The sequence below is a fragment of the Magallana gigas genome, chromosome 7, assembly GCF_963853765.1.
Source record: "Magallana gigas chromosome 7, xbMagGiga1.1, whole genome shotgun sequence".
NCBI classification, from domain to species: Eukaryota; Metazoa; Mollusca; class Bivalvia; order Ostreida; family Ostreidae; genus Magallana; species Magallana gigas.
Genome location: NC_088859.1, coordinates 300,315 through 324,000, shown reverse-complemented (window position 1 = coordinate 324,000; position 23,686 = coordinate 300,315). Strand labels below are relative to the sequence as shown.

Below are 23,686 nucleotides of genomic sequence, written 5' to 3'. Positions count from 1 at the left end.
AAGCGGATCTTTTGGGGAGTTATTTATGAATGTCCTGAAAAAACTCTGAATGTTGCCACAACCAGAAATAAGTAGAATGTATGGACTTAGTGTAAGGCTTAATGAAAACACCGCATGAATAGAGAAAAAAGAGAATTAAATCACATTTAAAATTCGGCATTAAGCTTGTTTATGCTGAGACAAGGGAGAATTTGAAAAACTGCCACGTAGAATGAAACGGATAATTGGGCTGGTAAATGAAATGGATCAATGACTACGAAAATTGCAATTCTCCACTCTCCATAGCGGGACTAGAGTTCTCCATATGTTGTGACTAGAATTTGATATGATTCATATCTATACAGCATTCAAATATCTGATGACTGTAATGTCTCTAATTACGTACTTAATGTAGCGTCCACATACGGATCTGTACACGTCGGAGTAGTCGGAGTTTATCACTAAACAGAGATCCTAACTCGGTGTGTGGAAACATTACAGGCTCAGAAAGTTAATAAACTTGATTTGTGAATGACATAATTCACACTTTGATTGTTAGTTATCTAGTGGGGCCTTTACATGCAGCCACTCCAAATTAGAAACAACTCTTAGCGTTATTAGTTTACATCAATATCTATACTTACCTGCATCAACTTTTTGCATTTTCCCCGAGCTGCCTACGATCATGCCTGAACTTTTGAGACCACCCCTGTGGTATCATCTAGTGTTTACCCATAATGCACAAGCATACTTCCGTTTCAGTTTTGTTCGGGCATTCGAGAAGAAAAGCCGCGTGTTTTTCTTCGATTAAATTTTCTTAAGCCTGCGGTCTTAAAATGTCTGATTCATTTAAAATTTGCGTAAAATGTAATAGAGAAATGACCGTTTTGGATGACCACGCAGAGTGCTATAGACACAGAGTTTGCAACGAAGCATTTCCATGCGAAGTTTGCAGTAAGTGGTCAGAGGAAAAACGGACGTTGATCAGAAAGATGATCGAGCGAAAGAAATCTGAAGCGGGGAGAAAGTCAGCTACATTGCCAAATCCAGAAGTTCCCTCTGTGGGGAATAGTGGCAATCGTTCTGATAGTCAAGTTTCCTCTGCGGGAAACGTAGCTGCGTCAGAAATTCTTTCTCCGACAGAAATGAGTCAAAATGGCGGCGACTTGACGCAGGGTTCAGTCCCACCTCAAGTAGGTAATTTGCCGCCTTTCGTGTTGGGGAATTTCGAAGCCCAATGGCAGCAATATCAAGAGAATTGCATGAAAAGGTTGATTGACGCTAGAATTAAAGAGTTGGTCCAGGATTCGAATAAACAACCGACTATTGCTATTACGTCTGATGTTCGTTCAGACAGGGCGTGTAACAGGTTCGATAGATTTCGACCGTCAGATGATCAACGCTCCAGAGAATCGGATGACGATGATCTGGTAAGCCACAGAGGTGAAACTGATCAAGTCTTAAGCAATTCACTTGATGATGTTATTGATGTTCACGAGGATAATCGTTCAGAGTTTGATAACTCTGTCTTGGGTTCAGTACATACGCATGACACAGACTCTAATGGTTCATGCATGGTAGACTGGAAAAATTTTGTTAAAAAAGTGTCTACAGAACTGAACATCAACTCAGTTGATGCCTCTGAAACTCAGAGCCGAGACTTCAAATCATACATGTCAAATCGTTTGATTGGGACAAAATCATCTACCCCACAACAGTCTTTGCCTATGGATGGGTACATTTTAAACACATTAACAGATGTTGATGAAGAATTCCAGCGAAAAGGTGCGATTCGGACTTATAAAGCATCAGATGATGAAAAATACCGAGTCGCTTCTTCCGACTTTGACAAGTACTGCACAACGCCGCGCCTTGATGACAACATTGAGGACAGCAGTTTTACAACAGGGAGAAAAGGAAACAAAAATTCTTACCGTTTCCGCAACCCTATGTTGCATTCACGCAACAATGAGTTATGGAAGATAGATCAAGGATCTCGACTTCTTCTAAGAGAGTTGACATATGCCTCTCTAATTACGTCCTACGTTGATAACGTTGTATCTGATGAGGACAAGACAGAGGCCCTACAAGCACTCATGCAGGTGTTCAAGTCAATGGCTGATGTTACTTCCCGCATGTTAGTGGGTGCAGTTGCAGCCCGCAGAGCCATTCACATTGAGGATTTGGCTTTTAAAAACAAAGCAACTGAAAACAAACTCCTTGTACAGACAACTCTGAATCCTAAGCTCTTTTGTGGGAAGTATTTTGATATTCTTCACGCAAGTGCAGAAAGTATGCGCGATGCTAAAGAAACACAGCACCTGAGGGGTTCAAAGCAGAGAGATGGTTCAGCCCTCAGTTCTGCAAGGAAAAGAAAGAGAGATGATTCAGTGGGCACCTCGGAACCGAAAGAACAGCAGTCATCCTTTGCAAAGAAGGGAAAGTTTGCTGCAGAAAAGAATCAAAAGACTACTATAGGAAGAGGACGAAATTTCAATTCAAGAGGTTCCTTCAGAGGTCAAACTCGTGGCTCTGCACAAGATCGTTTGGGGTTTCGTCCCCCAAAGTAATTTTGACGGATCAATTAGAGACTCGACTCGAGTTGCAGAAATCAGCCAAAGTAGGCTGTCGGATCATTTCGTACCACAGGGAGTGGATGAAAATTACATCCGACGATTGGATTTTAAAAATAGTCCAGGAAGGACTCAAACTTGTGTTCATAAAACACCCTCCAAATACAGGAGTAAGAATAACAAATGTACAAGATGTCGTCCAAAGACAATGTATTTTAGAAGAAATAGAAAGTTTATTAGAAAAGCATGCCATAGAGATTGTTCCCAAGACCAAGGAAGGTCAGGGGTTTTACAGCACCTTTTTTGTTGTTCCAAAACGAGACGGAGGTTACCGTCCGATTCTCAATTTGAAACCGTTAAATATATTTCTCCAAAATCAACATTTCAAGATGGAGTCTCTAAGGTCAGTAATACAGGCTCTGAATGTAGGAGACTGGGTGGCATCAATAGATCTAAAGGATGCATATCTACATGTTCCAATTTATCCAGAAGACAGGAAATACCTCAGGTTTTGCATAGACAATATCCATTATCAATTCAGGTCAATGCCCTTCGGTCTAGCAACAGCCCCAAGAGTGTTTACGAAATTAATGGGGGCAATAGGTGCACATCTAAGAAGTCAACAGATTTCCATTTATATGTACCTGGACGATTGGCTTCTCAAAAATGCAGATCGAATGACATTAGTTCATCAACTAAGGAGAACTTTGTTTCTGCTGATGGACTTGGGCCTGGTAATAAATCAATCCAAGTCAATTCTGCAGCCAACGCAACAGATAACTTATCTTGGAGCACTATTCAACCTCCAACAGGGTATGGTCTACCCCAGTTTGGACCGTTTTCTCAGTCTGTTTGGGGCAATTTCTACCATGGTTATGGAATCTTTTATCCCAGCACGTACATTCCTCAGAGTCCTTGGTTTAATGGCAGCCTGTATAGATTTGGTACCTCTTGCCAGACTCAAGATGCGTCCCATTCAGTTCTGCCTTCTGTCCCAGTGGCGTCCACATGTGGACGAACTGGATCATCTGATTCAAATGGACAGTTTCCTCATCCCACATCTTCTCTGGTGGATAGAGAGAGGGAATGTTCTGGCAGGAACGTCTATTCTGAGCTTCAGAGCAGACCTAACCTTGTGGACGGATGCATCAACTTACGGGTGGGGAGCCCACCTAGAGGATCGCAATGTGTCGGGGAAATGGACGGTGATAGAACAGTCATCACATATAAATCTGTTGGAACTCAGTGCAGTGGAGAATGCACTTCATCACTTCAGGGACAATGTCAAACACAGGCAAGTCTTGCTGAGGACAGACAATTCAACAGTAGTGTCTTACATCAATCGCCAAGGGGGGACAAAGTCTGCAGCCCTATGCGTGATGACATGGAGGATTCTGCATTGGTGTCACCTTCTCGGGATACAGCTCAAAGCAGCTCACATTCCAGGGAAAAAGAATGTAATAGCGGATCAGTTGTCCAGAGGGCGACAAATTCCCAAGATGACAGAATGGAGTCTCAACCAAGAAATAGTTCAGCAGATTTTTCGAGTTTTTCCCACTCCAAACATAGATTTATTCGCAACAAGGGAAAACCGGAAACTAGCAGTGTTTTGTTCTCCGTTTCCAGACCCCTTGGCATGGGAATGCGATGCGCTAGCTGTAGATTGGACAGGAATGTTTGCATATGCATTTCCGCCTCCCATATTAATTCCGAAAGTACTCAGGAAAGTGGAACAGGAGTCGTGTGTTCTTCTCCTCATCGCTCCGTTTTCACCAAGACAGTCATGGTTTCCAGACCTACTACATCTATTGGTCGACATTCCAAGGGAACTTCCAATAATAAGAGACATGTTGACTCAAAGAAGAGGGCAGTTCATTCATCCAAGTCCAGAAAGTCTGCATCTGGCGGTTTGGAAAATTTCAAACAACAAAGAACAGAGAATAGATTTTCTGAGAAAGCTAAGTCATTTATCTTCAACTCACGAAGACAGTCAACAAGAAAAATGTATGATGCTAGAATACGAATCTACAAGGAATGGTGTGCCAAAAACCAAAAGGATTCAGTTGAGGCCACTGTAGCTGATTTAGCAGACTTCTTCATCTATTTGCATGAAGAACGTAATTGTAAGCCAAATACTTTAATGGGTTATAGGTCAGCGATAGCATCTATGCATAAGGGTTGGAGCAATAGTTCTGTCAGTAACAACACTGATCTGTCAAAGTTAATAAAAGGAATATACAATTCTGAACCTAATGTACGACCATTACTTCCAAATTGGGATTTGCCGACTGTTCTTTGGAAGTTGTGTGACTCCCCATTTGAACCGATGAATTCATGCGATATGAAGTACCTTACATGGAAGACAGTGTTCCTTGTGGCTCTGGCAACAGCATCAAGAGTAAGCGAAATTCAAGCTCTTTCAATTGGAGAGTCACATTTACGTCTTGAGCAGAATGGAATACGTTTATTACCAAATATACAGTTTTTAGCCAAAACTCAGAGATTAGGAAAGCCATGGAAACCAATATTCATACCAGAGTTTAATAGCTTTGCAACAGACAGTAGAGACTTGCTTTTGTGTCCTTGTAGAGCACTTAAAATGTACCTAAAAAGGACAGAGTCTTCTCGTGGTGATGAAAAGTGTTTATTCTTGACTTACAAATCGGACTCGCAAAAACCAGCATCCAAGAATTCAATTTCAAGATGGATTGTGTCACTAGTAAAGTTTGTGTATGAACATAACAGTGAGACCTTATCTCATGTGCGTGCACATGATACAAGACGATTGGCAACTTCATGGGCCCTTTTCAATGGTGCAACTCTAAAAGAAATTCTACAGACAGCTCATTGGGCAACAGAGAACACCTTTACTTCATTCTATATGAGAGATGTTCCTCAAGGAGAAGCTCGCTTTGCCAAGTCATCAGTTCTTGATACATCGAGATGGGCAAAAGAAAAAGAACAAAAATAGAATATCTTTTTGGGTGAGTGTATTCTTTATTTTACTATTATATGATAGTGATTGTAATCCCGCCCAATATTTCTGCTACAAATTCTGCAAAAAGTTGATGCAGGTAAGTATAGATATTGATGTAAACTGGAGGTTTTTAAAGGTAAAACCCCTGTTTACGAGATATCTATACTTACCTGCATCACCCACCCCTGTTCATTGGGTCCTAGTTGTGTAGGCCCTCACAAAACTGAAACGGAAGTATGCTTGTGCATTATGGGTAAACACTAGATGATACCACAGGGGTGGTCTCAAAAGTTCAGGCATGATCGTAGGCAGCTCGGGGAAAATGCAAAAAGTTGATGCAGGTAAGTATAGATATCTCGTAAACAGGGGTTTTACCTTTAAAAACCTCCATTTCATGATAAGTTTGGTCAACAGTAAATTACATGTAGTAGACTGGGGACTTAGGATTTATGTACACAGATATTTTTTTCCGCTATTTTTTAAGAAAGTTGACAATATTAGATAGAGTTGATTACCTTTGTTCCCTTATTCCATCTGGATGGTTTAAACTTTACGCTACCTCTTTGGGACCCAGTTTTAAATCCTGTCTCCAGGGGTGTTTATGCTTTACTTCACTGTGATATTGTTACATGTATTGGATAATTAAAAAGATATTTTAGCAAGCAGACATAGTTGTTACAGGGCAGTTACTTTATTTTGAACATACTGAATATATTCGTCTTTAGTGACTCAACTTGGAGCTTGATACTTTCAAACTTCTGATTTTAATACGATGGCTGCTTGTTGTTACAGGTGAAGCTGGAACAGAACTCGCCCAATGGGCCGTCCCGTGTGGTTCACATCAGGAGTCTCCCGCCCGACTGTACGGAGGCAGACGTGGTCCAGCTCGGAATGCCGTACGGAAAAATGTCAAACGTCCTCCTGCTCAAACAGAAAAATCAGGTACACTCCTAGAAATGTCTTACATGAAAAACTCTGGTACACTAAAAGTCCACAACATAGAAAACTTAAGAAAACACAGGAAAATCGAGTACACATAATAATATTAATAGATCAAATCTGTAAATACCAATGTGGATAATGTGTTTCAGGGAGAAATACATGTAGAGTGTTTAAGTAGGTGGTAGTACAGTAATGTGAAAAAAGAAAAGTCCCTATCTGTTCACTGCTCAAGGAAAATCATGATATATAAAATCAGAGTATGTGAAACATGAACTAATTATTTTAAGTTATATAGACCTTTCTAACATAAAGTGTAGAGAGAATATGAATATGTTCCTATTGAGAATCCCTGTCTGATCTTCTGTATCAAGCATTCCTAGAGTTTTTAGACGTGTAGGCCGTTGCAGTAATGTTGTAATAAAGTTTCCACCTCTGTTCTGTTTAGGCATTCCTGGAGTTTTTAGATGAGCAGGCAGCCGTCACCATGGTCAGCTTCCACCAACAGAACCCCGCTCAGATCCGCATGAAACCGGTCTATGTGCAATTTTCAAATCACAAGGAGCTCAAAACAGACCAGGCCAACTCATTTCAGGTCGGACTTTCCTTCATCAAACCAACTTGCATTTGAGCCATAATTTACTTTATGTTAAACCAGAGAAAAGACAGTTCTACAGTAATCTCTGCAGCATAGTCTGTGTCGATGAACTTAAAAAGTAGATGAGATACTTTAAAAGACTGCTTCTTGGTGAAACACTTGAAAACGTGATGTCTCATGAAACCTCGCGAAATGTTCTTGTTTGCAAATTAATGTTTGGTTACATTATACTTGTAACTTTAGAAAGAATTATGTTTTCTTTTGGAAACTTTTTACTTATTTTAAAAAAAAAAGGAAGGCCTGATTTTATTTAATGAAAGCTGCTGTGTGGACTTTTCCAAAGTGTTAGAATAAATGACATAGAATAGAAGTAGATATTGGTGATGGCAATAAATAATGATGCTGTATGTGATTTCATTATGTATTTTGTTGTTTTACAGAATGCTACAGCCCAGGCAGCTCTTCAGGCGGCATCCGCAGTGATGGGGGGCCCCACAGAGGAGGGACAGAAACGCACCACCCTCCGCATCATTGTGGAGCACCTGGTGTACCCTGTAGGAATAGAGGTGCTATACCAGGTTAGTCAGGGAACCAGCCAACACAGCTCTCCTCCACCAGTTTAATGTTCATGTCCAAGATCAATTCTAAAATCATGGTTTAGCTGTTGTTTTAGCATTTGGTTATATTGAGGCAAACTTTTTTGAAAAGTTTTAACTTATTTTTATGGGTTTTTCCAGATCTTTTCCAAATTTGGTAAAGTTTTGAAGATGATTATATTCACCAAAAACAGTGAGTTTTTAACTTGTCTGTCTGTTGTTATTTACTTGCGTTTTGTTGAAGTAGTGACAGAGAACTTGACCCAGAGAGTAACCATGGTAACTATTTGTCTTACAGATTCATTCCAAGCTCTGATTCAGATGTCTGACCCCGTGGCAGCAAACGCAGCAAAACTGGTGAGTAGGGAGAAGTTCTATATCAAATCGTTCTGTGTGGAGTAGAAATGAATTGAGAAAAAGCAGCACTGTAAAAGAAAGTTCTGAAGAGATGTAGTTTAATTAATGACTTTCTTTTACCTATATTAAAAGATATGTTTTACAATATTTGAAATGTACAAAATTTAAGACAAAACTTAGTTATATCCCCCAAAAAACAATAAAACTGAGCTAATTTTTTAAGACGTTGGATCAGTTTAATGGGGATGAATATGTGTGTTATTGCAGTCTCTTGACGGACAGAACATATATAATGGCTGCTGTACTCTAAGAATTGACTACTCCAAGCTAAACAATCTGAATGTGAAGTACAACAATGACAAGAGTCGAGACTTCACAAACCCCAACCTCCCGAGCGGGGACCCCGGGCTGGACCAGGCCATGCCCTTTGGAGGTAAGTCCCCCCTCAGACCCCCTTAATCTCTAGTTACCGTATAACCGTACACTTTGTATATAGAGAATTCACCCACTCAGTGTTTGACCCGTAGATGGAAAAGTCAAGGTTAAGTCACCACTGGAACTGCGTGAGTAAATATTGATCGAAAGTTTCGTTACCTTTAGTTGCCAGTTGTTGTTTTATGAAGAGAAGATGAAGGACAGATTTTATGTTCTATTTGCCATTATTACACAGTTATTTTCTTATATATAAAGTTTATATTGTTATATCCAGAATCTGTTGCTATTAACACTGACTTTGGTGCTTATATAAGTTTGTAAATTCATTATACTAATTATTTATGGTCATTGTGTATTGACCTAACCTTTAATTAGTGCATCTTCTCACATTTATTGACTTTCATTTTGTGGTTAACTTTTATCAGAAAGAATAAGGAAGAATGTGACAAGATGCTGTTATATTGTGCAGTGATTTATATAGTTCTAGTTCTCTGTGAAGGTCACTGTGGTGTCAAGGTCACAGAGGATTAAGAGCAGTAATCTGTCATATCATTGTATTCATAGTGACACTTCCTGCATCCTATCACACCCGAAGCTAGAAACAGTCCCCTTCACACACGTTATAGAAATTATACCCTATCCTCTAGAATATATGTTAACACCGCCCCAAACCTCAAACAAAAGCTCTCTGGCATTAAAAATTGAATTGAGGAGAAATATTAATTGAAAATTTTTTGCATCTTTTTGGGGTTCTTGAAAATTGTTTAAATTAGATATGTTCTGAAACAACTTCGGTACTTAACTAGAATTTCAGTATCGCTTTGTTCCTGTGACAGATAAAGAGAGAAACAAACCACCAAGCCTGCAATGATACCAATGTGTGCCCCTCCCTTTCTCTCCCCATCCCCTCATTAGACAGTACAGGGTGTGACTAAATCCATCTCCCCACATTAGACAGTACAGGGTGTGACTGAGTAGATAGCAGTCGTGTCCGCTTTGGTGAATCGCTTTATGCTTTGTCTGTAGCCAGTTATCATGTAGTAATAATGGCATGTGTTTGGAAGGTTCGGGCAGCCTGGTGACACCCATGGTTCCAGGGATGGGAGCAGCCCCACTAACGGCCTACGGTGCCGCCAATGTGGTGGGAGGCACACCTGTTTATGGTACTAGTCACTTATCACTAATTCTCTTTGTCCTGTCCTTCTCTCTCCTGTCACGCTGCGCCTTTACACTGTCTGCTGCTCTAATCAACCATCAACAATGACTTAATCAACCATCCATGACCTCTACAATGAACAAAGACTAAATCAACCATCCATGACCTCCACAATAAACAATGACTAAAATCAACAACCAACGATCACCTCTTAAACAACTACAAACTGACTTCTAAATTAAACACATCGACTGAATCAACCAAAAGACTGACCTCAATATCAACTTAGACTGACCTGATAATCAACCACGACTGACCTCAATATCAACCACAACTGACTTTATAATCAACTTCAATTGACCTCTAAATCAATTATGACTGACTTTAAATTAACCATGACTGACCTCTAAATTAACTACGACTGACCTCTAAATCAACCATGAATGACCTCTAAATTAACTACGACTGACCTTGATATCAACTACAACTGACCTTGATATCAACTACAACTGACCTTGATATGAACTACAACTGACCTTGATATCTACCATGACTTACCATGACAGAGACTGTTTGACATGACCGTATGTAACTTTGGAGTGGACTAGTAGAACTAACTCTAGCTGCATGTTTGTAACTTCACTACAACACCTCCCCTGCTTCTGTCAATCAGTGCTGTTGGGGAATTTGATTGGTTAACCAATGCTGGGTGGGTGTGTCTAGGCTACTGATTGACAGAGTGGATCCCGAGTGTGTGCTTGGCATGAGAAGATTTCTTGCCTCTTGATCTGCTCTGACTCTCTCGTTTTCTTTCCTCTTTTAGCAAGTAACTTGAGTGGAAACAATTCAGGTGAGTGAATCTGCTTCTTCAAGAGGTCATGACCCTTGGAATGTTTTCAGGCCATGACATTTAAATGTGAATAGTCCACTGCTGTTATTTATGTAAACAGGCTTGAATCAAAGCACTGAAAACATTTGATTGCATTCCGTCCTTCATAAAATTCTGTAGTTTGCTATTGAGTATTGTATGATATTTAAGTATGTAATTCCTGTTTCAGAACCAGATTATGATGTGCTTTTAGTAATGCTAGGGCTATTATCCAATATTATCTTGTTTGATAAAGCTAAATTACAAATCTGCATTTATTGAAAATTCAGTCAACAACAGTTATGCATGAAAATAGTGATGGTGGACCTGCTGTGTTTAGATTAGTTTTGTCTCTTTAAGGTATCATCAAAAGCTGATATAGATTTGTAAATTTGACAATAGATAATAATTGATGTGGATCGTATATGTGTATGTCACAGACGGCTTGATTTGTACAGTTCTTGGCTGTTCGTCATGGTGGCAGATTTCTGTATTTGTCTGAACTGTGTCTTTTCTAATGTTTGTTTTCTGAATTTCACTAACTTTATCTATGAATTTATTCCTTTTTTAAAACTGCCTTAAATTAAAATAAGATGAAAAAAATATTTGATACAAATTTGCAAATTTACTGGTGAAATTTACATGAGAAGTTCTTCAAGTAATCAATAACAGCTCTGGGTTTTGTCAAGTAAAATTTTTTGTTTGTTTATAAATTTTGATATTTTGTTTCACAGCTCAAGTTCCTCAGATGTCGAGTTACGGCGTTCCGAGTGCTCTGGGAGCTGCACGGATGATGACGTTGAATGCGGCAGCAGCGGGAGCAGGGAACGCAGTGCTCCTGGTCTCCAATCTCGACGAACAGGTCAGTGTTACACACAATGCTATAGGCCACCGCTAACAAGCTAACATTGCAAACCAGCAGTAGCTAGCCCGCCCAATGAGGGGTTGAGAAAGACCGAGGCCCACTTAAGTTATCACGGTGGGGCTAGCCACTGTTGACTTGTCTGGGGCTGAAGACTAGCTTATGGTCAACCACTCCAACAGGTGCTTGCTGTTACAAAGTTAGCGGGTGAGCTAGCATAGTTAGCTACTTTAGTTTTTGTAAAGAACTCTGCTAATCATCTATAAAAATCTTGCCAAGTGTTCTAGCCTGCCGCTAATGGATTGGTGTATTTTTATTGTTATAAGCCACTGAGCAGATTGACTCAGTACTGTGCTAAGCTATCCCCACAGGAAGAACGCAGCCCTATTACATTTAAAACAAATTCTACTTCAGATGGACCAATTGAAAGATTTCTTATTTTCATTATCGGGCATATCAATGCAAAATGTATGAAATAAAATACCAGAGTAAACGAGGACTTTTGGAATTCTGTGCAGTCTGTCCCCATTTTCCCGTGCTTTGTAACTACCTGGCTTATCTTCATGTGAGGCATGCTTACTCAGCTCTACAGTTGCTTTCACCATTCTTAAGCTATTCAGTCCGTATAATCTACATTTTTTCCTGCTATCTTGGTAGACCTGAGTTAGATTTTATTCAAATCAATGTATATATATATTTCTTTATTCACTTTTATTTTTTTACAGAAGTGTATTTCTTGCTTACCACAGCATAACGAGCTCATCTTGTCCCCAATCTATATAGCTAGCTCAGAACACCAACCAATGAGCTCCCCAATCTAAAGCGAACTCAGAACACGAGCTCCCAAATCTATAGCAAGCTCAAAACACCAATTTATGAGCTCCCAAATCTATACATAGCTCAAAGCAGCAATTTATGACCTCTTTTTCTTTTAGGTTGCTCAAAACATAGATTTACGAGCTCATATTTCCCTATATTTATAGTTAGCTCAGAACACCGATTTTATGAAAGCACCTATTTATAGCTAGCTGAGAGCATCTTATTGTAATCTCTTAACATTACCTGTTAATAAACAAAAAAAAAAAACTTACAATGCCCGTAACATAAAATATCAAAAGTATCATAGAGTTAGGGTTTTTTTTACAAACATGTATCGTATGTGTAAGGTTGTGCACATTTTTGGTGTAAGAGAAATTAGGTATTTAAAAAAAATAGCTTGAAATAGAGCTCATTTGCTGTAGGTTAACTGAGAAGTCTTGGTATAAAGGGTTAATCTGTACCTCAGTGTAAGGACCATGTCTGAGAATGTACAATTATAAGACAATGTGTATATGTGGGTGGGTGGGGAGGTGAGACTGAATAGCTTGTACTAGGGAATTAATAGCATGACATAAGTGGGCATGTTGATTTTGTATAGACTAATGTAGCACACTGCTAGAGTCCCTAGAAAGTAACCACATTCACTAAATTATTGATGTCTTTTTTTTTATTCCCATACTCTGCTGGTGTTCTACACGTGGACTTTTTCTCCTCGGATTCTTGGTTTCGCTCTGCTAACTTCCTGTCTCTAGAAGGTTACGCCCGACGCTCTCTTTACCCTTTTTGGTACGTTTGTATTTTAAAGCACTTCTTTTTTATTTAGTCTGTTTCCTGTGTATTGTAGTATTATCTGTACATAGATGGAAATTTTCATAAAGAGCACGAGAATCAATTTGTTCTGCTGTGATTTACTTGGCCAGTGGAGTCCTCTATTGTTACATGTGTTGACTTTGTACAGGTGTCTATGGTGACGTGCACCGAGTGAAAATTCTGTTCAACAAGAAAGATAACGCCCTGGTGCAGATGGCTGAACCTCATCAAGCTCAGTTAGGTAGGTGCCGCCTCATCAGGTACAATTAACCCCACCCCACCACCCCAGCCCCCACCCCAGCCCCCACCCCATTCACATCACATCATCTTGGTTTTGTTAAAGATATCAACTTTTCTAAACATTTGAATTTTTAAATTAGTATTTCTTTATAGTACACAGAATTATTTTTGCTCGTTTTATTTTTGACATGTCGCAGTAATTAGATATTTCACCCTGTTTAAATTTGCTTTAAATTTGTCCACTGTCAATGAGGGCAAATGATAAAAAATGGGGCTGGAATAATCCTGTGTGCATTAAATTTCAATTTCCCCCAAAATTCTACTTACATAACTTGAATGTTATCGAAGCCCTTCAGGGTCTTTATTCTAGAAAACTGTGTACAATTCAAGGGTAGAAAAATATGTGACAGACTTAAGATCATGATATTGAATGCATGTAACAAATATAAGAGAAATCCTCAAATTCTTTATTTACATGATTGGCATTGACAATGAGGGTAATCATAATGATATGATTTGTTCCTTTACCTGACAAAATGCTGCATAAACAGACAAGTAGAAATGTTAAGGTTCTCAAAATTAGGTATCACTTCATTCCACATGAAGGATAAAATACTGTTTGTTTTTAATCATGATTTAAACTAGTTCTATTTATTAAGATTATATGCCCTACTTCAAAGTCACTAAATTTTGCATTTTGCTTAAAAAAAGCACTTAATATACTATATGTTTTTACACACTACATATTATTTTGCTGAAAATTTGAACAAATTAAATGCAGTGATGTAAAACATAGTTAAGAATGAGTACATGCAAATCAAGGTATTAAATGAATGCCAAGATATAAATTAATACAAAATCTATTTAAACTAAGATATAAGAGTAAATAGAACCATTTTAACAAGTCCTTGGACTTTCAGTTTGATGTAACTATCTATTTCTTGCGTCAAAGCAAGTTAAAATGACACTGGTTTGAAGCGAAATATACACTGATTGCGTAGCCTTACCTTAAAAGCCAGACAAATCTTGTTGATTTCAAAGAGCAATGGCTGGGTTGCCTACAATGAAATAGACAGGCCTACGTCACCATGCTGTTTGACACAACTACCCAAAGTCCAAGCTCTTGTTAAAATGGTTCTACAAAAGATTTCATACTGCAGCATTTAGTGTTTTTCTGCTTCAGTTGAATTTAAGTTTTATGCTAAAACATTACCATCTAACACCATATATGTGCCCCTACAATGCCCAGACTTTCCAAGATTTTTTGCAAACCTGTGAAAAAAAACTGTTCCATCATTTAGTGGTGAAATGTAGAGATGTTAGAATGTAGTTGAAAACCTTGGTGATGTTTGCCCATAGTTGAAATGTCAAATATTGTTGAAATAGAAGATACTGTTGAGATGTGATATTATTGAGATATAAGATACTGTTGATATGTGAGGCATTGTTGAAATGTGAGATATTGTTGAGATGTTATTAAGATCTTGTTGAGACAACTTGTTTTATCTTGGTTACAGCAATTGCTCACTTGGATAAAGTCAAGGTGTGGGGTAAGAATATCCGCGTGACACAGTCCAAACACACCCTGGTACAGATGCCCAAAGAGGGACAACCGGTAAGGATTACAGTACAGTACTATCAAATGATTGTTAACAATGAAGGAACATTAATCATAAAGCTATTAAATGATTGTTAGAAATGAAGGAATCTTCAGCATGGAACTATTAAATGATTGTTAGAAATGAAGGAATCTTCAGCATGGAACTAACAAATGATTGTTAGCACTAAATAATCTCTAAAGCATAATTCTGTCAAATGGTTGTAATGATTGTTATCAATGAATGAATCTATAAATCTGATTGTATTGTGAGCACTGAATAATTCCTACACACATGATGAGTGTGAGTAGTATAGAGTGAGGTGGGTAATAGCTTGATCTCTTCTGTTTTGAGCAGGATGCTGGACTCACCAAAGACTTCACCAACTCCCCTCTACACCGCTTCAAACGCCCTGGCTCCAAGAATTGTCAGAACATCTTCCCTCCATCCGCAGTGCTGCATTTATCCAACATTCCGTAAGTGTCGAGATAGTTACTGCATTTATCCAACATTCCGTAAGTGTCCATATAGTGACCACATTTATCCAACACTCTGTAAGTGTCAGGATAGTTACTGCATTTATCCTACACTCCGTAAGTGTCGAGATAGTTACTGCATTTATCCAACATTCTGTAAGTATCCATATAGTTACCGCATTTACCCAACACTCTGTAAGTGTCCATATAGTTACCGCATTTATCCAACACTCCGTTAGTGTCCATATAGTTACCGAATTTATCCAACACTCCGTAAGTGTCCATATAGTTACCGCATTTATCCAACACTCCGTAAGTGTCCATATAGTTACCGCATTTATCCAACACTCCGTAAGTGTCCATATAGTTACCGCATTTATCCAACATTCTGTAAGTGTCCATATAGTTACCGCATTTATCCAACACTCCGTTAGTGTCCATATAGTTACCGCATTTATCCAACACTCCGTAAGTGTCCATATAGTTACCGCATTTATCCAACATTCTGTAAGTGTCCATATAGTTACCGCATTTATCCAACACTCCGTAAGTGTTCATATAGTTACTGCATTTATCCAACATTCTGTAAGTGTCTGGATAGTAACTGCATTTATGTAACATTCCATAAGTGTTCAGATAGTTCAAATCAGGAACCCTCACATTCACTGGATGTTATACCAGTTGTAGTTTTAAAAAAAAATCAACAAACCTAAATATTCTAGCAATATCGGATACACAAAATCCAAAATCCCATTTAGAAGCCAATTCTATTGCTGTCGTGTAGCTTAAGAGACCTTGTATAATCAAAAGAACAGCATTCCTTCAGATTTATCATACAGTTTGAACCGATATTTTGATAAATTAAAAATCAATTATCTAGAATTTTTAAATGATTGATTTATTTTTTTCATTCAAAATCGTTAAATAACAGTTTCAAATGAATTCATTTCAGACCCAACATAGAGGAGGACTTTCTATCCGATGCTTTCGCGCAGCATGGACAAGTCAAAGCATTCAAATTTTTCCCGTAAGTTTCCAGAGGAATATTAAATAGTTTAAAAAGATTTTCTAGATCAAAAATTGTTATGCATTTAAAATAAGTAAAGCTTCAGAGTCATTTTAAGCAACAACTCGATGTGCTCAATATTTTTCACTCATTAAACTGATATTCCGATGATGTTTAGTTAAAGCCCATTGCTTCTGCTCTACTTTTCTCACTTTTGAATTCTTTTAACTGTGCTATATAAATTTGACATTGATCTTGTTGTGTTGTAGGAAAGACAGAAAAATGGCGCTGATTCAAATGGCTTCAGTCGATGAGGCGGTGACAGCACTGATAGTAAGCACTAGTACTCTTTTGTCAGTATGTGCTGTTCTCTTGGTGGTAGAGAGATAGAAAGCCTCACGTACATTGCTGCATTCAGTATTATACCATAAAAATTAATTGCATTGTTATTTTTAAACACTTTTTAAGAGTACAATTTTGTATCTTAGGTTGATCAAGTAAATTTATTCCCCTTTTCAAATAATTTGACAATGAAAAGAAAGATGACTATTGCAGTAGAAATAGAGATAGAAACTAAGTTTGAAATATTTTCATTCTTTGAGTAAGAAAGTTATGCTTTTTGATCTATTAAGTTGTCGATGATAACTAAATGGTTGTTGTTTTTGTTGCAGGCTATGCACAACTACCCCCTAAGTGACACCAACCACCTGCGAGTCTCATTTTCCAAGTCCACCATATAGTGTGTGCCGTGTGCAGCCCATCATGACATTACTGAACGTTGATTAATTGCCTCCCTTTGTGGGTGGGGCTCTGGTGGTATATGTGAAGTGCCTTTATGTGGTAATGGCATTGGAGTTTTACAAATGCCATGTTGAATGTGCAATGATCTCACATTTACCATTCTCGTCCAGTGTGGTGTCTGGGGGGTCAGGAACCACTGACCGGCTCACTGACCTCGCCCCACACCACACTGGACCCCAGGGGTCAAATTTGTTCAGTTTCAATTTTTAATAGTTGATTTATTTTTATTGTTGAAATTGTTGGTCTACTATATGATGTGTTTCTAACCAGGCTCTCCAGTATTTTTCAACGTCCCACACAAAGAAATCCATTTCTACATGTAAGCCTGGTTTTCATTGGTGCTGATATCAGCATTCATATCTATTGAATCACCCAGCTTTAACTACCAAGGACAGACTAGAGTGTCCAAAACATTCAGGGGAACCGAATCATCAACTGTAATGTCAGTTACCATAGCAATACAACATGGCGGGGGGTATACTGCTGTCACTGACACAAATGGATCTGAGGGAATTATGGGAACAAAAGTCATCTTTTTTTGTACTATGTTGATGTTTTGTAGCTTTTTTTTATCAAGACGGAGATGTTTTTATTTATTACTGCTGGTCTCTGATTTTTTGAGAGCCACAGTTCAGAGATGTTACAGATCAACTGTTAAGATATTACGACATATTTGTAATAAAAACAAATCAAAATTAGCCTCTGTTGTCATTACAGCTATATAATCCTTCTCTGATTTTCTCTGTCTGTTTTTTGTTTTCTTTGTCATCACCATAGTACTTTGTATATTTGTGCATTAAACTTGACACTTGATCTTCTGTCTCTTTCTGTTCTCTTTACCTATGTGCACTGTCTCCAGCTCCCTGTGACCTTGACCTTTGACTCTCATCTCGTGATCTCTGGACCTCTCTTGCTGGTACTATATATATATATACAACTATATATTGGGTCTCTCGCTGACCCATTGTGATCACTGGTTATCTGTCGTCTCGGTTTGGTCAAACGTATTGGACCAGAAGCCAATATGATGATTAAAGTTATGAATTAAAAATTTCAAGAACCCTACCCATGTCTTAAATTTTAGACCGTAATAACTGAAATTGAAATCTATTAAACATGATGTCATCTGAGAGACAATGTGCATACGAGTGTTTCATGATGCCTTTACTCAAATTATAACACCCGAATATATAGAGAAATCTACAAGTATTGGACGAAATGTAGAAAAGAGTATGTGACTTTTAAAAAATGTTAAGGTTAGACAATTCCTCAATTTTAGATAACTTTTTCCAGGAATTTGTTAATGGTTTACTACTACTTTGACAAGCTCTCTTGCAAAATATTAGTGTACCTTGCCAGGCATTTCTGCAAAATACTAGAGTATGCAATTTCCTATATAATCTTCTTGAAAATACAAATGTATACTTGAATTGCTGATATAAAAATAAATACATCTACAGCTCAGCAAATTTCACTATGGTAGAACTATATCTCCGCCGGGGCCGGGCTTTGAACTCACGACCTGCCACGGTTCTAACCACTCGACCATCTAGACACATAACCAAACCCAATTAAATTTTCATCATTTTTAAAGTAATTATAAAATTAATATTTTTTATTGGAACTCTTTATTACGAGGAGATAGAAAAAAGATTCTCGAGGAACGTGTCATCTGACCTTAAGAAATGGGGTATTCTAAACACAAACTTGTTCGTGTTCCTTTATTTAAAACATAGATAATCACAAATTACAAAGCTCATTGAGATGAAGCATCGCCTTTATGAGACCACCTTTATCATATATGAAAATCATAGTTGATGGTCTTGGATATTCATTGATTCTGTTTTGACCCAAGATTGTATATCATCTGTTAAAAAATTGTATGATAATCATATGTTCATTTCATACGGTATTATAAGATACAATATGTATCAATACAATAATTTAATGACATTATTTTATGTTATACATTATTGTATTTAATCACATTATACATTATCGTAATATCTATAATACAATGTAGTATTATATGATACTATAACATATCACGTAATACATCACAATATTGTAACATGATATTACATTGTTTAATATAGTATGATATCGATCATATTTGACACATAATATGATATTGTATCATGATACAATATAATTTGAAAAAATTGAATCATATCATATGATGAAAAAAATGACAATTACAAACCGTGAACCATTTCAAAAATACAATATCATCTGATATTGAGATAAAGTAAGATAATAATATATTTTATTATATGATGGATTAATTCCTAGCTTTCTGATTGGCTCAAATCAAACTATCTCTAAAACAGAACGTTATTTTTACCTGCACGTGACCTAGAAGGTCAATATTATATAAATAGTGCCTGTTTGGGAGGGTAACAGTTGAAATTGACACCCCGAGAAAACCATTGTCAACCGACGCGAAGCGGAGGTTGACAATGGTTTTCGAGGGGTGTTAATTTCAACTGTTATCCTCCCAAACAGGCACTATTTATTTTGTTATACTGAATGTCTTTTTTAAAATTTTAAAGAAAATTTTACTGCTTTTATATAGGAATAACGTGAATTCTACAGCGAACCGTACGCGCATAATTTTCGCGCATGTAACATTTTTTAATGTTACCCGTTGCCAAGTGTGTTGCTAACGCTGAGGGTAATAGTAAATATTATTAACTGCGTCTTAACCAATCAGATTTCAGTATTTAACATGAAAGTATAACAATATATAATTAGTGCCTGTTTGGGAGGGTAACTGTTGAAATTGACAGGTTGACAATGTTTTTCGAGGGGTGTCAATTTCAACAGTTACCCTCCAAAACAGGCACTAACTATTTTATTTTACTGAATGTGTTATATTTAGTAGTATATTATCACTATTTAACTCTATATAGACAAATAGTCAATAATTTTAATATTAGCATAGCGTCGGGCAATATTTCGTCCCTCGGGGGCTAATATAATCAATGTTGCCCTTGTTGCACCAGTCAATATTTGTATATGATTTTTAACCGGGTTTTTCAACGGAAAAATCCAGTTATTAAAATGGTGAAAATGGCGGGCGGGCGGCTGCCAAAAGGGTACCCTCATTGTACGGATAACTCCTTCCACAGTTTTCAAGACAAGAAGTTGTTCTTTTGCAAATCACTTGTACATATATCAGAGGTGTGCATATTGCTAGGATTTAGATTTCTGATTATTTATGAAAAAATACCAGCTTTTGAACTTAGTCATTTTTCGCATAATATTCCATATAGGGTACTCCATTTCACTGAATACGGGTTGACATGGATTATGGATACAGTTCACATAAAAGATATCCCGGTTGGCTGTCACATTGACAGCTTTTCTCTTGTTTCTTCTCTGGACTAAAAAAAGATCGTCAAATGAAACATTGCATTTCTCAGTTTGTTCAGCAATGGCTTAAAACTAAAACATTGCTTGATAACACAATTTAATATATGTCTGTATCAATTCGTCGCTGAATCTTATGATAAAATAATATTTGCTGTTTTTTTCATCAATACGATAATTTAGCTACCATCGAAGTACAATATATTCCCCCGGCTCGGAAAATATTCTACTTCTAGGGTAGATAAATCATCATATTGACCAAATAAAACCCAGCAATTATTGTGTAATATAAACCAATATCATTATATACATTACAATATCCTATCATATGATACTATATATATTATACAAATATCGTATCATATGATACAATATCGTATATTGCAATGTAATATGAAACACTATCTTTCGATAAAATAATGTATAATAAAATATCATATTCTACAATATTGTAAAATAATATACAATACTATACATAACAATATCATCATACAATATTATATCATAATGTACAAAAAAAAAATAATACATTATCATATCGTATCATATAACTTTTTACAATGTGATGTATGATATCATATTTGCTATAATTTTAGTATGTAAATTTAATAATGTTTTTATTTTCCGGGGGGGGGGGGGGTCGGGACCTTTTTTTAATGGAATATCAGTTTAATATGCCGATAATGATATTGAAAAATTGTTAAAATATGTGTCAAAACAAGATATTCCAATGCACAAACTATCTGAAAATTTGATTTGTACTGTAAATAAGGAAGCTAAAGTTAGATTAGTCTAAAACAACTTACTTATTATAAATGTTCATTTTCTTCTTAAAAACCTTCCGCCACAAAATACTATCCCTTACTAAACTCTGTAAATATACAATTTTCACTGAACTTTTTTATTCAAGATAGTTTATTTGGCATTGTAAAATATGAATTTACAAGTAGAATTAACGTATTATGGATATTTTCCAGACTAGGGGTACACTTGCCTGCGTAAGTAGGTACAGCTATACCTATTGAAATGATATCGACAGACCTAGATAAGACCTAGAATTATTAATTCCCACCGCCATAAAAACTTTCAGCCAATATTCGTCTTTTGTTTATTGAAAATGTACAATTTATTGATCAGAAATGAATTCTTATCCTCGCGCAACAAATTGCCTGGAGTATAATGTTTCTGAATATTCGGAGAGAAAAGGAGCTCGATTAGATTAAAAATGTACGCATTTTCTAAAAATAAAACCCACAACGCAGTCAACGGTGATATAAAATATAACAGGAAATCATAAGGATGGATGTTATGTTGTAACTTTACAATAAAACGTGCAATAACTCACACAGCCATACTTGTAAATGTACACAACTAAATTTAAATAAACAGCGGAAGAACATGTGCTGCAACGGAAAACTACGTTTAAACACTATCAAAATTCTAAATTTTCTCAAGTTTGTCATAAGGAAGCATTGGGATCAAGACAATTTTTTTCAACCAAACAGTTGACATTTAATTACAACTCCTACTGAATATGCATATGAGATGGACAGTTCTTTGGGTTTTTTTTATAAAACAGTCTTAGCAATAAACGAGAATTCTTCTCTTCAATAATATAAAGCAGTTGATTCGATATCTATTTCTTCAATTTGATATCATACATATCTTTAATTTTCATGCTCTGAAGCTTGCTCACGTCCACGTTTACCCAGGTACATACACCATCTTCTAAACAATCATCGATGTCTGTATTTATCATTTCTTTTGTTTGTTGACTTTGATATCCTTCTCCGTTGTTGAATTTGTTTCAACTCTTTTTGTTTAGATTCGTTTTCAACCTCGCTTCACTAAAAAAATGGTAAACTGGTGCAACAACAGTCAGTTTTCCTTTCTTTGGTGCCTCTGTGCTGTCTTTCAGCTTCTTGATTTGGGTGATTGGACAAACAAGTCTTCTTACAAAAGCATGTGTTCTATCTCATGAGCAAAGTATTGTCCTTCTGTTACTACTGCTTTTAACAAACAAGCCATTAGAGAAATATTATGTGATTGTATTCCCTTCTTCATCTTAGCTTGCACGGTCAGTTTAACCAAACTAAGAGGTAACCTTTCAAAAGGTAATAGAATCTTTACCAGATTTCAACCATGCAGCAAAATAGAAAACAGAGTTTATAAATGTTGAGCTGGCATGTTTAGGCATGGGTGCGAGGTTAGGAGATAATGAAGCACTTACAGGGTTCCATCTGATCTCCACGTCAATCAAAACTCTGTCTCATTTTACTTTAGTAGTTTATAATGAAACACAGATGTGATGCTTTTGGATAAACGGAAGAACTATAGTTACAAGAACTGTCTAAAACTGGGTAAAAAGGAGTTTCTGTATTTCCGGCGACAACAAGACTAAAATGCTTTAGATGGTAAAACACTTTATATAAACTTAGGTCGGTATGGTGAATTCTAAAAATCTAAACATTAAACCACAACAATCTTAAGACTATATCCTGACTAATGACAATGATGAATAAGAATTGTAAACAATAGTTATTAGTACTTTAAGCATAAGTATATAACATTGAGTAAATCTTCAATCTGAGTGTGTCATTTATTTCAAGACCACAAATTAATAGTTCAATTAAGATGATTAAGCAAGTATGGTAACATAAACAAAGGGTTGGTTGAATTACTCTTTTTAAAGATAAAATGTGATATAGATAACAAACATTTTGATTACAAATATTACTCCATGATAGATTACTTATCTGCACTTTCTACCCTTCCAATTGTATAGTGTTGTTTCTCATTAGTATTTCTAACACTTCAGCAAATAGCGTGGTGGTGTCATTCCTTTTTGTTTGTTAAGGTATACGTCCGTATTCATATTTTCTAAAACTAATTAATTGCATTAGCAAAAAAAAAAACAAAAAACAAACAAACAAACAAACAAACAAAAACAGATAGGGTACCTAAATTTCCTCTTTTGTACTCGGGCTTCGACAGATAATGAAGAAGATCCTTTTAAAGATTCAAATTTACATATTATTTTATATGTATAGCACTCATGGTATTTGTCAATTAAAACCCATCTTACAGAAACTTTTGAATAATATTCAAGTTAAGAAAAAAAATCTACTTCAATAGTTTGAATTTCGAAACTTGGGGTAGATGGTCTCTCATATTAAATCTCTATTATTTCTCATAGAAAAAGACGCTTGTCCAACTGATACATG

General features: G+C 36.7%; 1 protein-coding gene across 12 annotated transcripts in view; it reads left to right on the top strand.

The window, feature by feature from the left end:
• The window catches only part of LOC105334827 (polypyrimidine tract-binding protein 1), a 36,442-nt gene extending 18,539 nt beyond the window's left edge, over positions 1-17,903 (top strand). For 5 of the 12 annotated variants that reach the window (XM_066066178.1, XM_066066177.1, XM_011438404.4 and 2 more), the window contains 16 exons: positions 6,322-6,471; positions 6,917-7,063; positions 7,507-7,644; positions 7,804-7,855; positions 7,961-8,019; positions 8,287-8,452; positions 9,519-9,617; positions 10,434-10,460; positions 11,213-11,340; positions 12,912-12,945; positions 13,118-13,210; positions 14,727-14,824; positions 15,162-15,283; positions 16,236-16,310; positions 16,559-16,622; positions 16,961-17,903. In XM_066066178.1, the coding sequence (XP_065922250.1) occupies positions 6,322-6,471; positions 6,917-7,063; positions 7,507-7,644; positions 7,804-7,855; positions 7,961-8,019; positions 8,287-8,452; positions 9,519-9,617; positions 10,434-10,460; positions 11,213-11,340; positions 12,912-12,945; positions 13,118-13,210; positions 14,727-14,824; positions 15,162-15,283; positions 16,236-16,310; positions 16,559-16,622; positions 16,961-17,029 (1,521 nt within the window). In that variant the 3' untranslated portion in view covers positions 17,030-17,903. Of the gene's footprint in view, positions 1-6,321; positions 6,472-6,916; positions 7,064-7,506; positions 7,645-7,803; positions 7,856-7,960; positions 8,020-8,286; positions 8,453-8,546; positions 8,583-9,518; positions 9,618-10,433; positions 10,461-11,212; positions 11,341-12,911; positions 12,946-13,117; positions 13,211-14,726; positions 14,825-15,161; positions 15,323-16,235; positions 16,311-16,558; positions 16,623-16,960 lie in introns of those variants that run through there. The other 7 variants (XM_011438405.4, XM_011438408.4, XM_034458305.2 and 4 more) reach the window with 7 other exon arrangements.
• Positions 17,904-23,686: the final 5,783 nt, after the last annotated feature.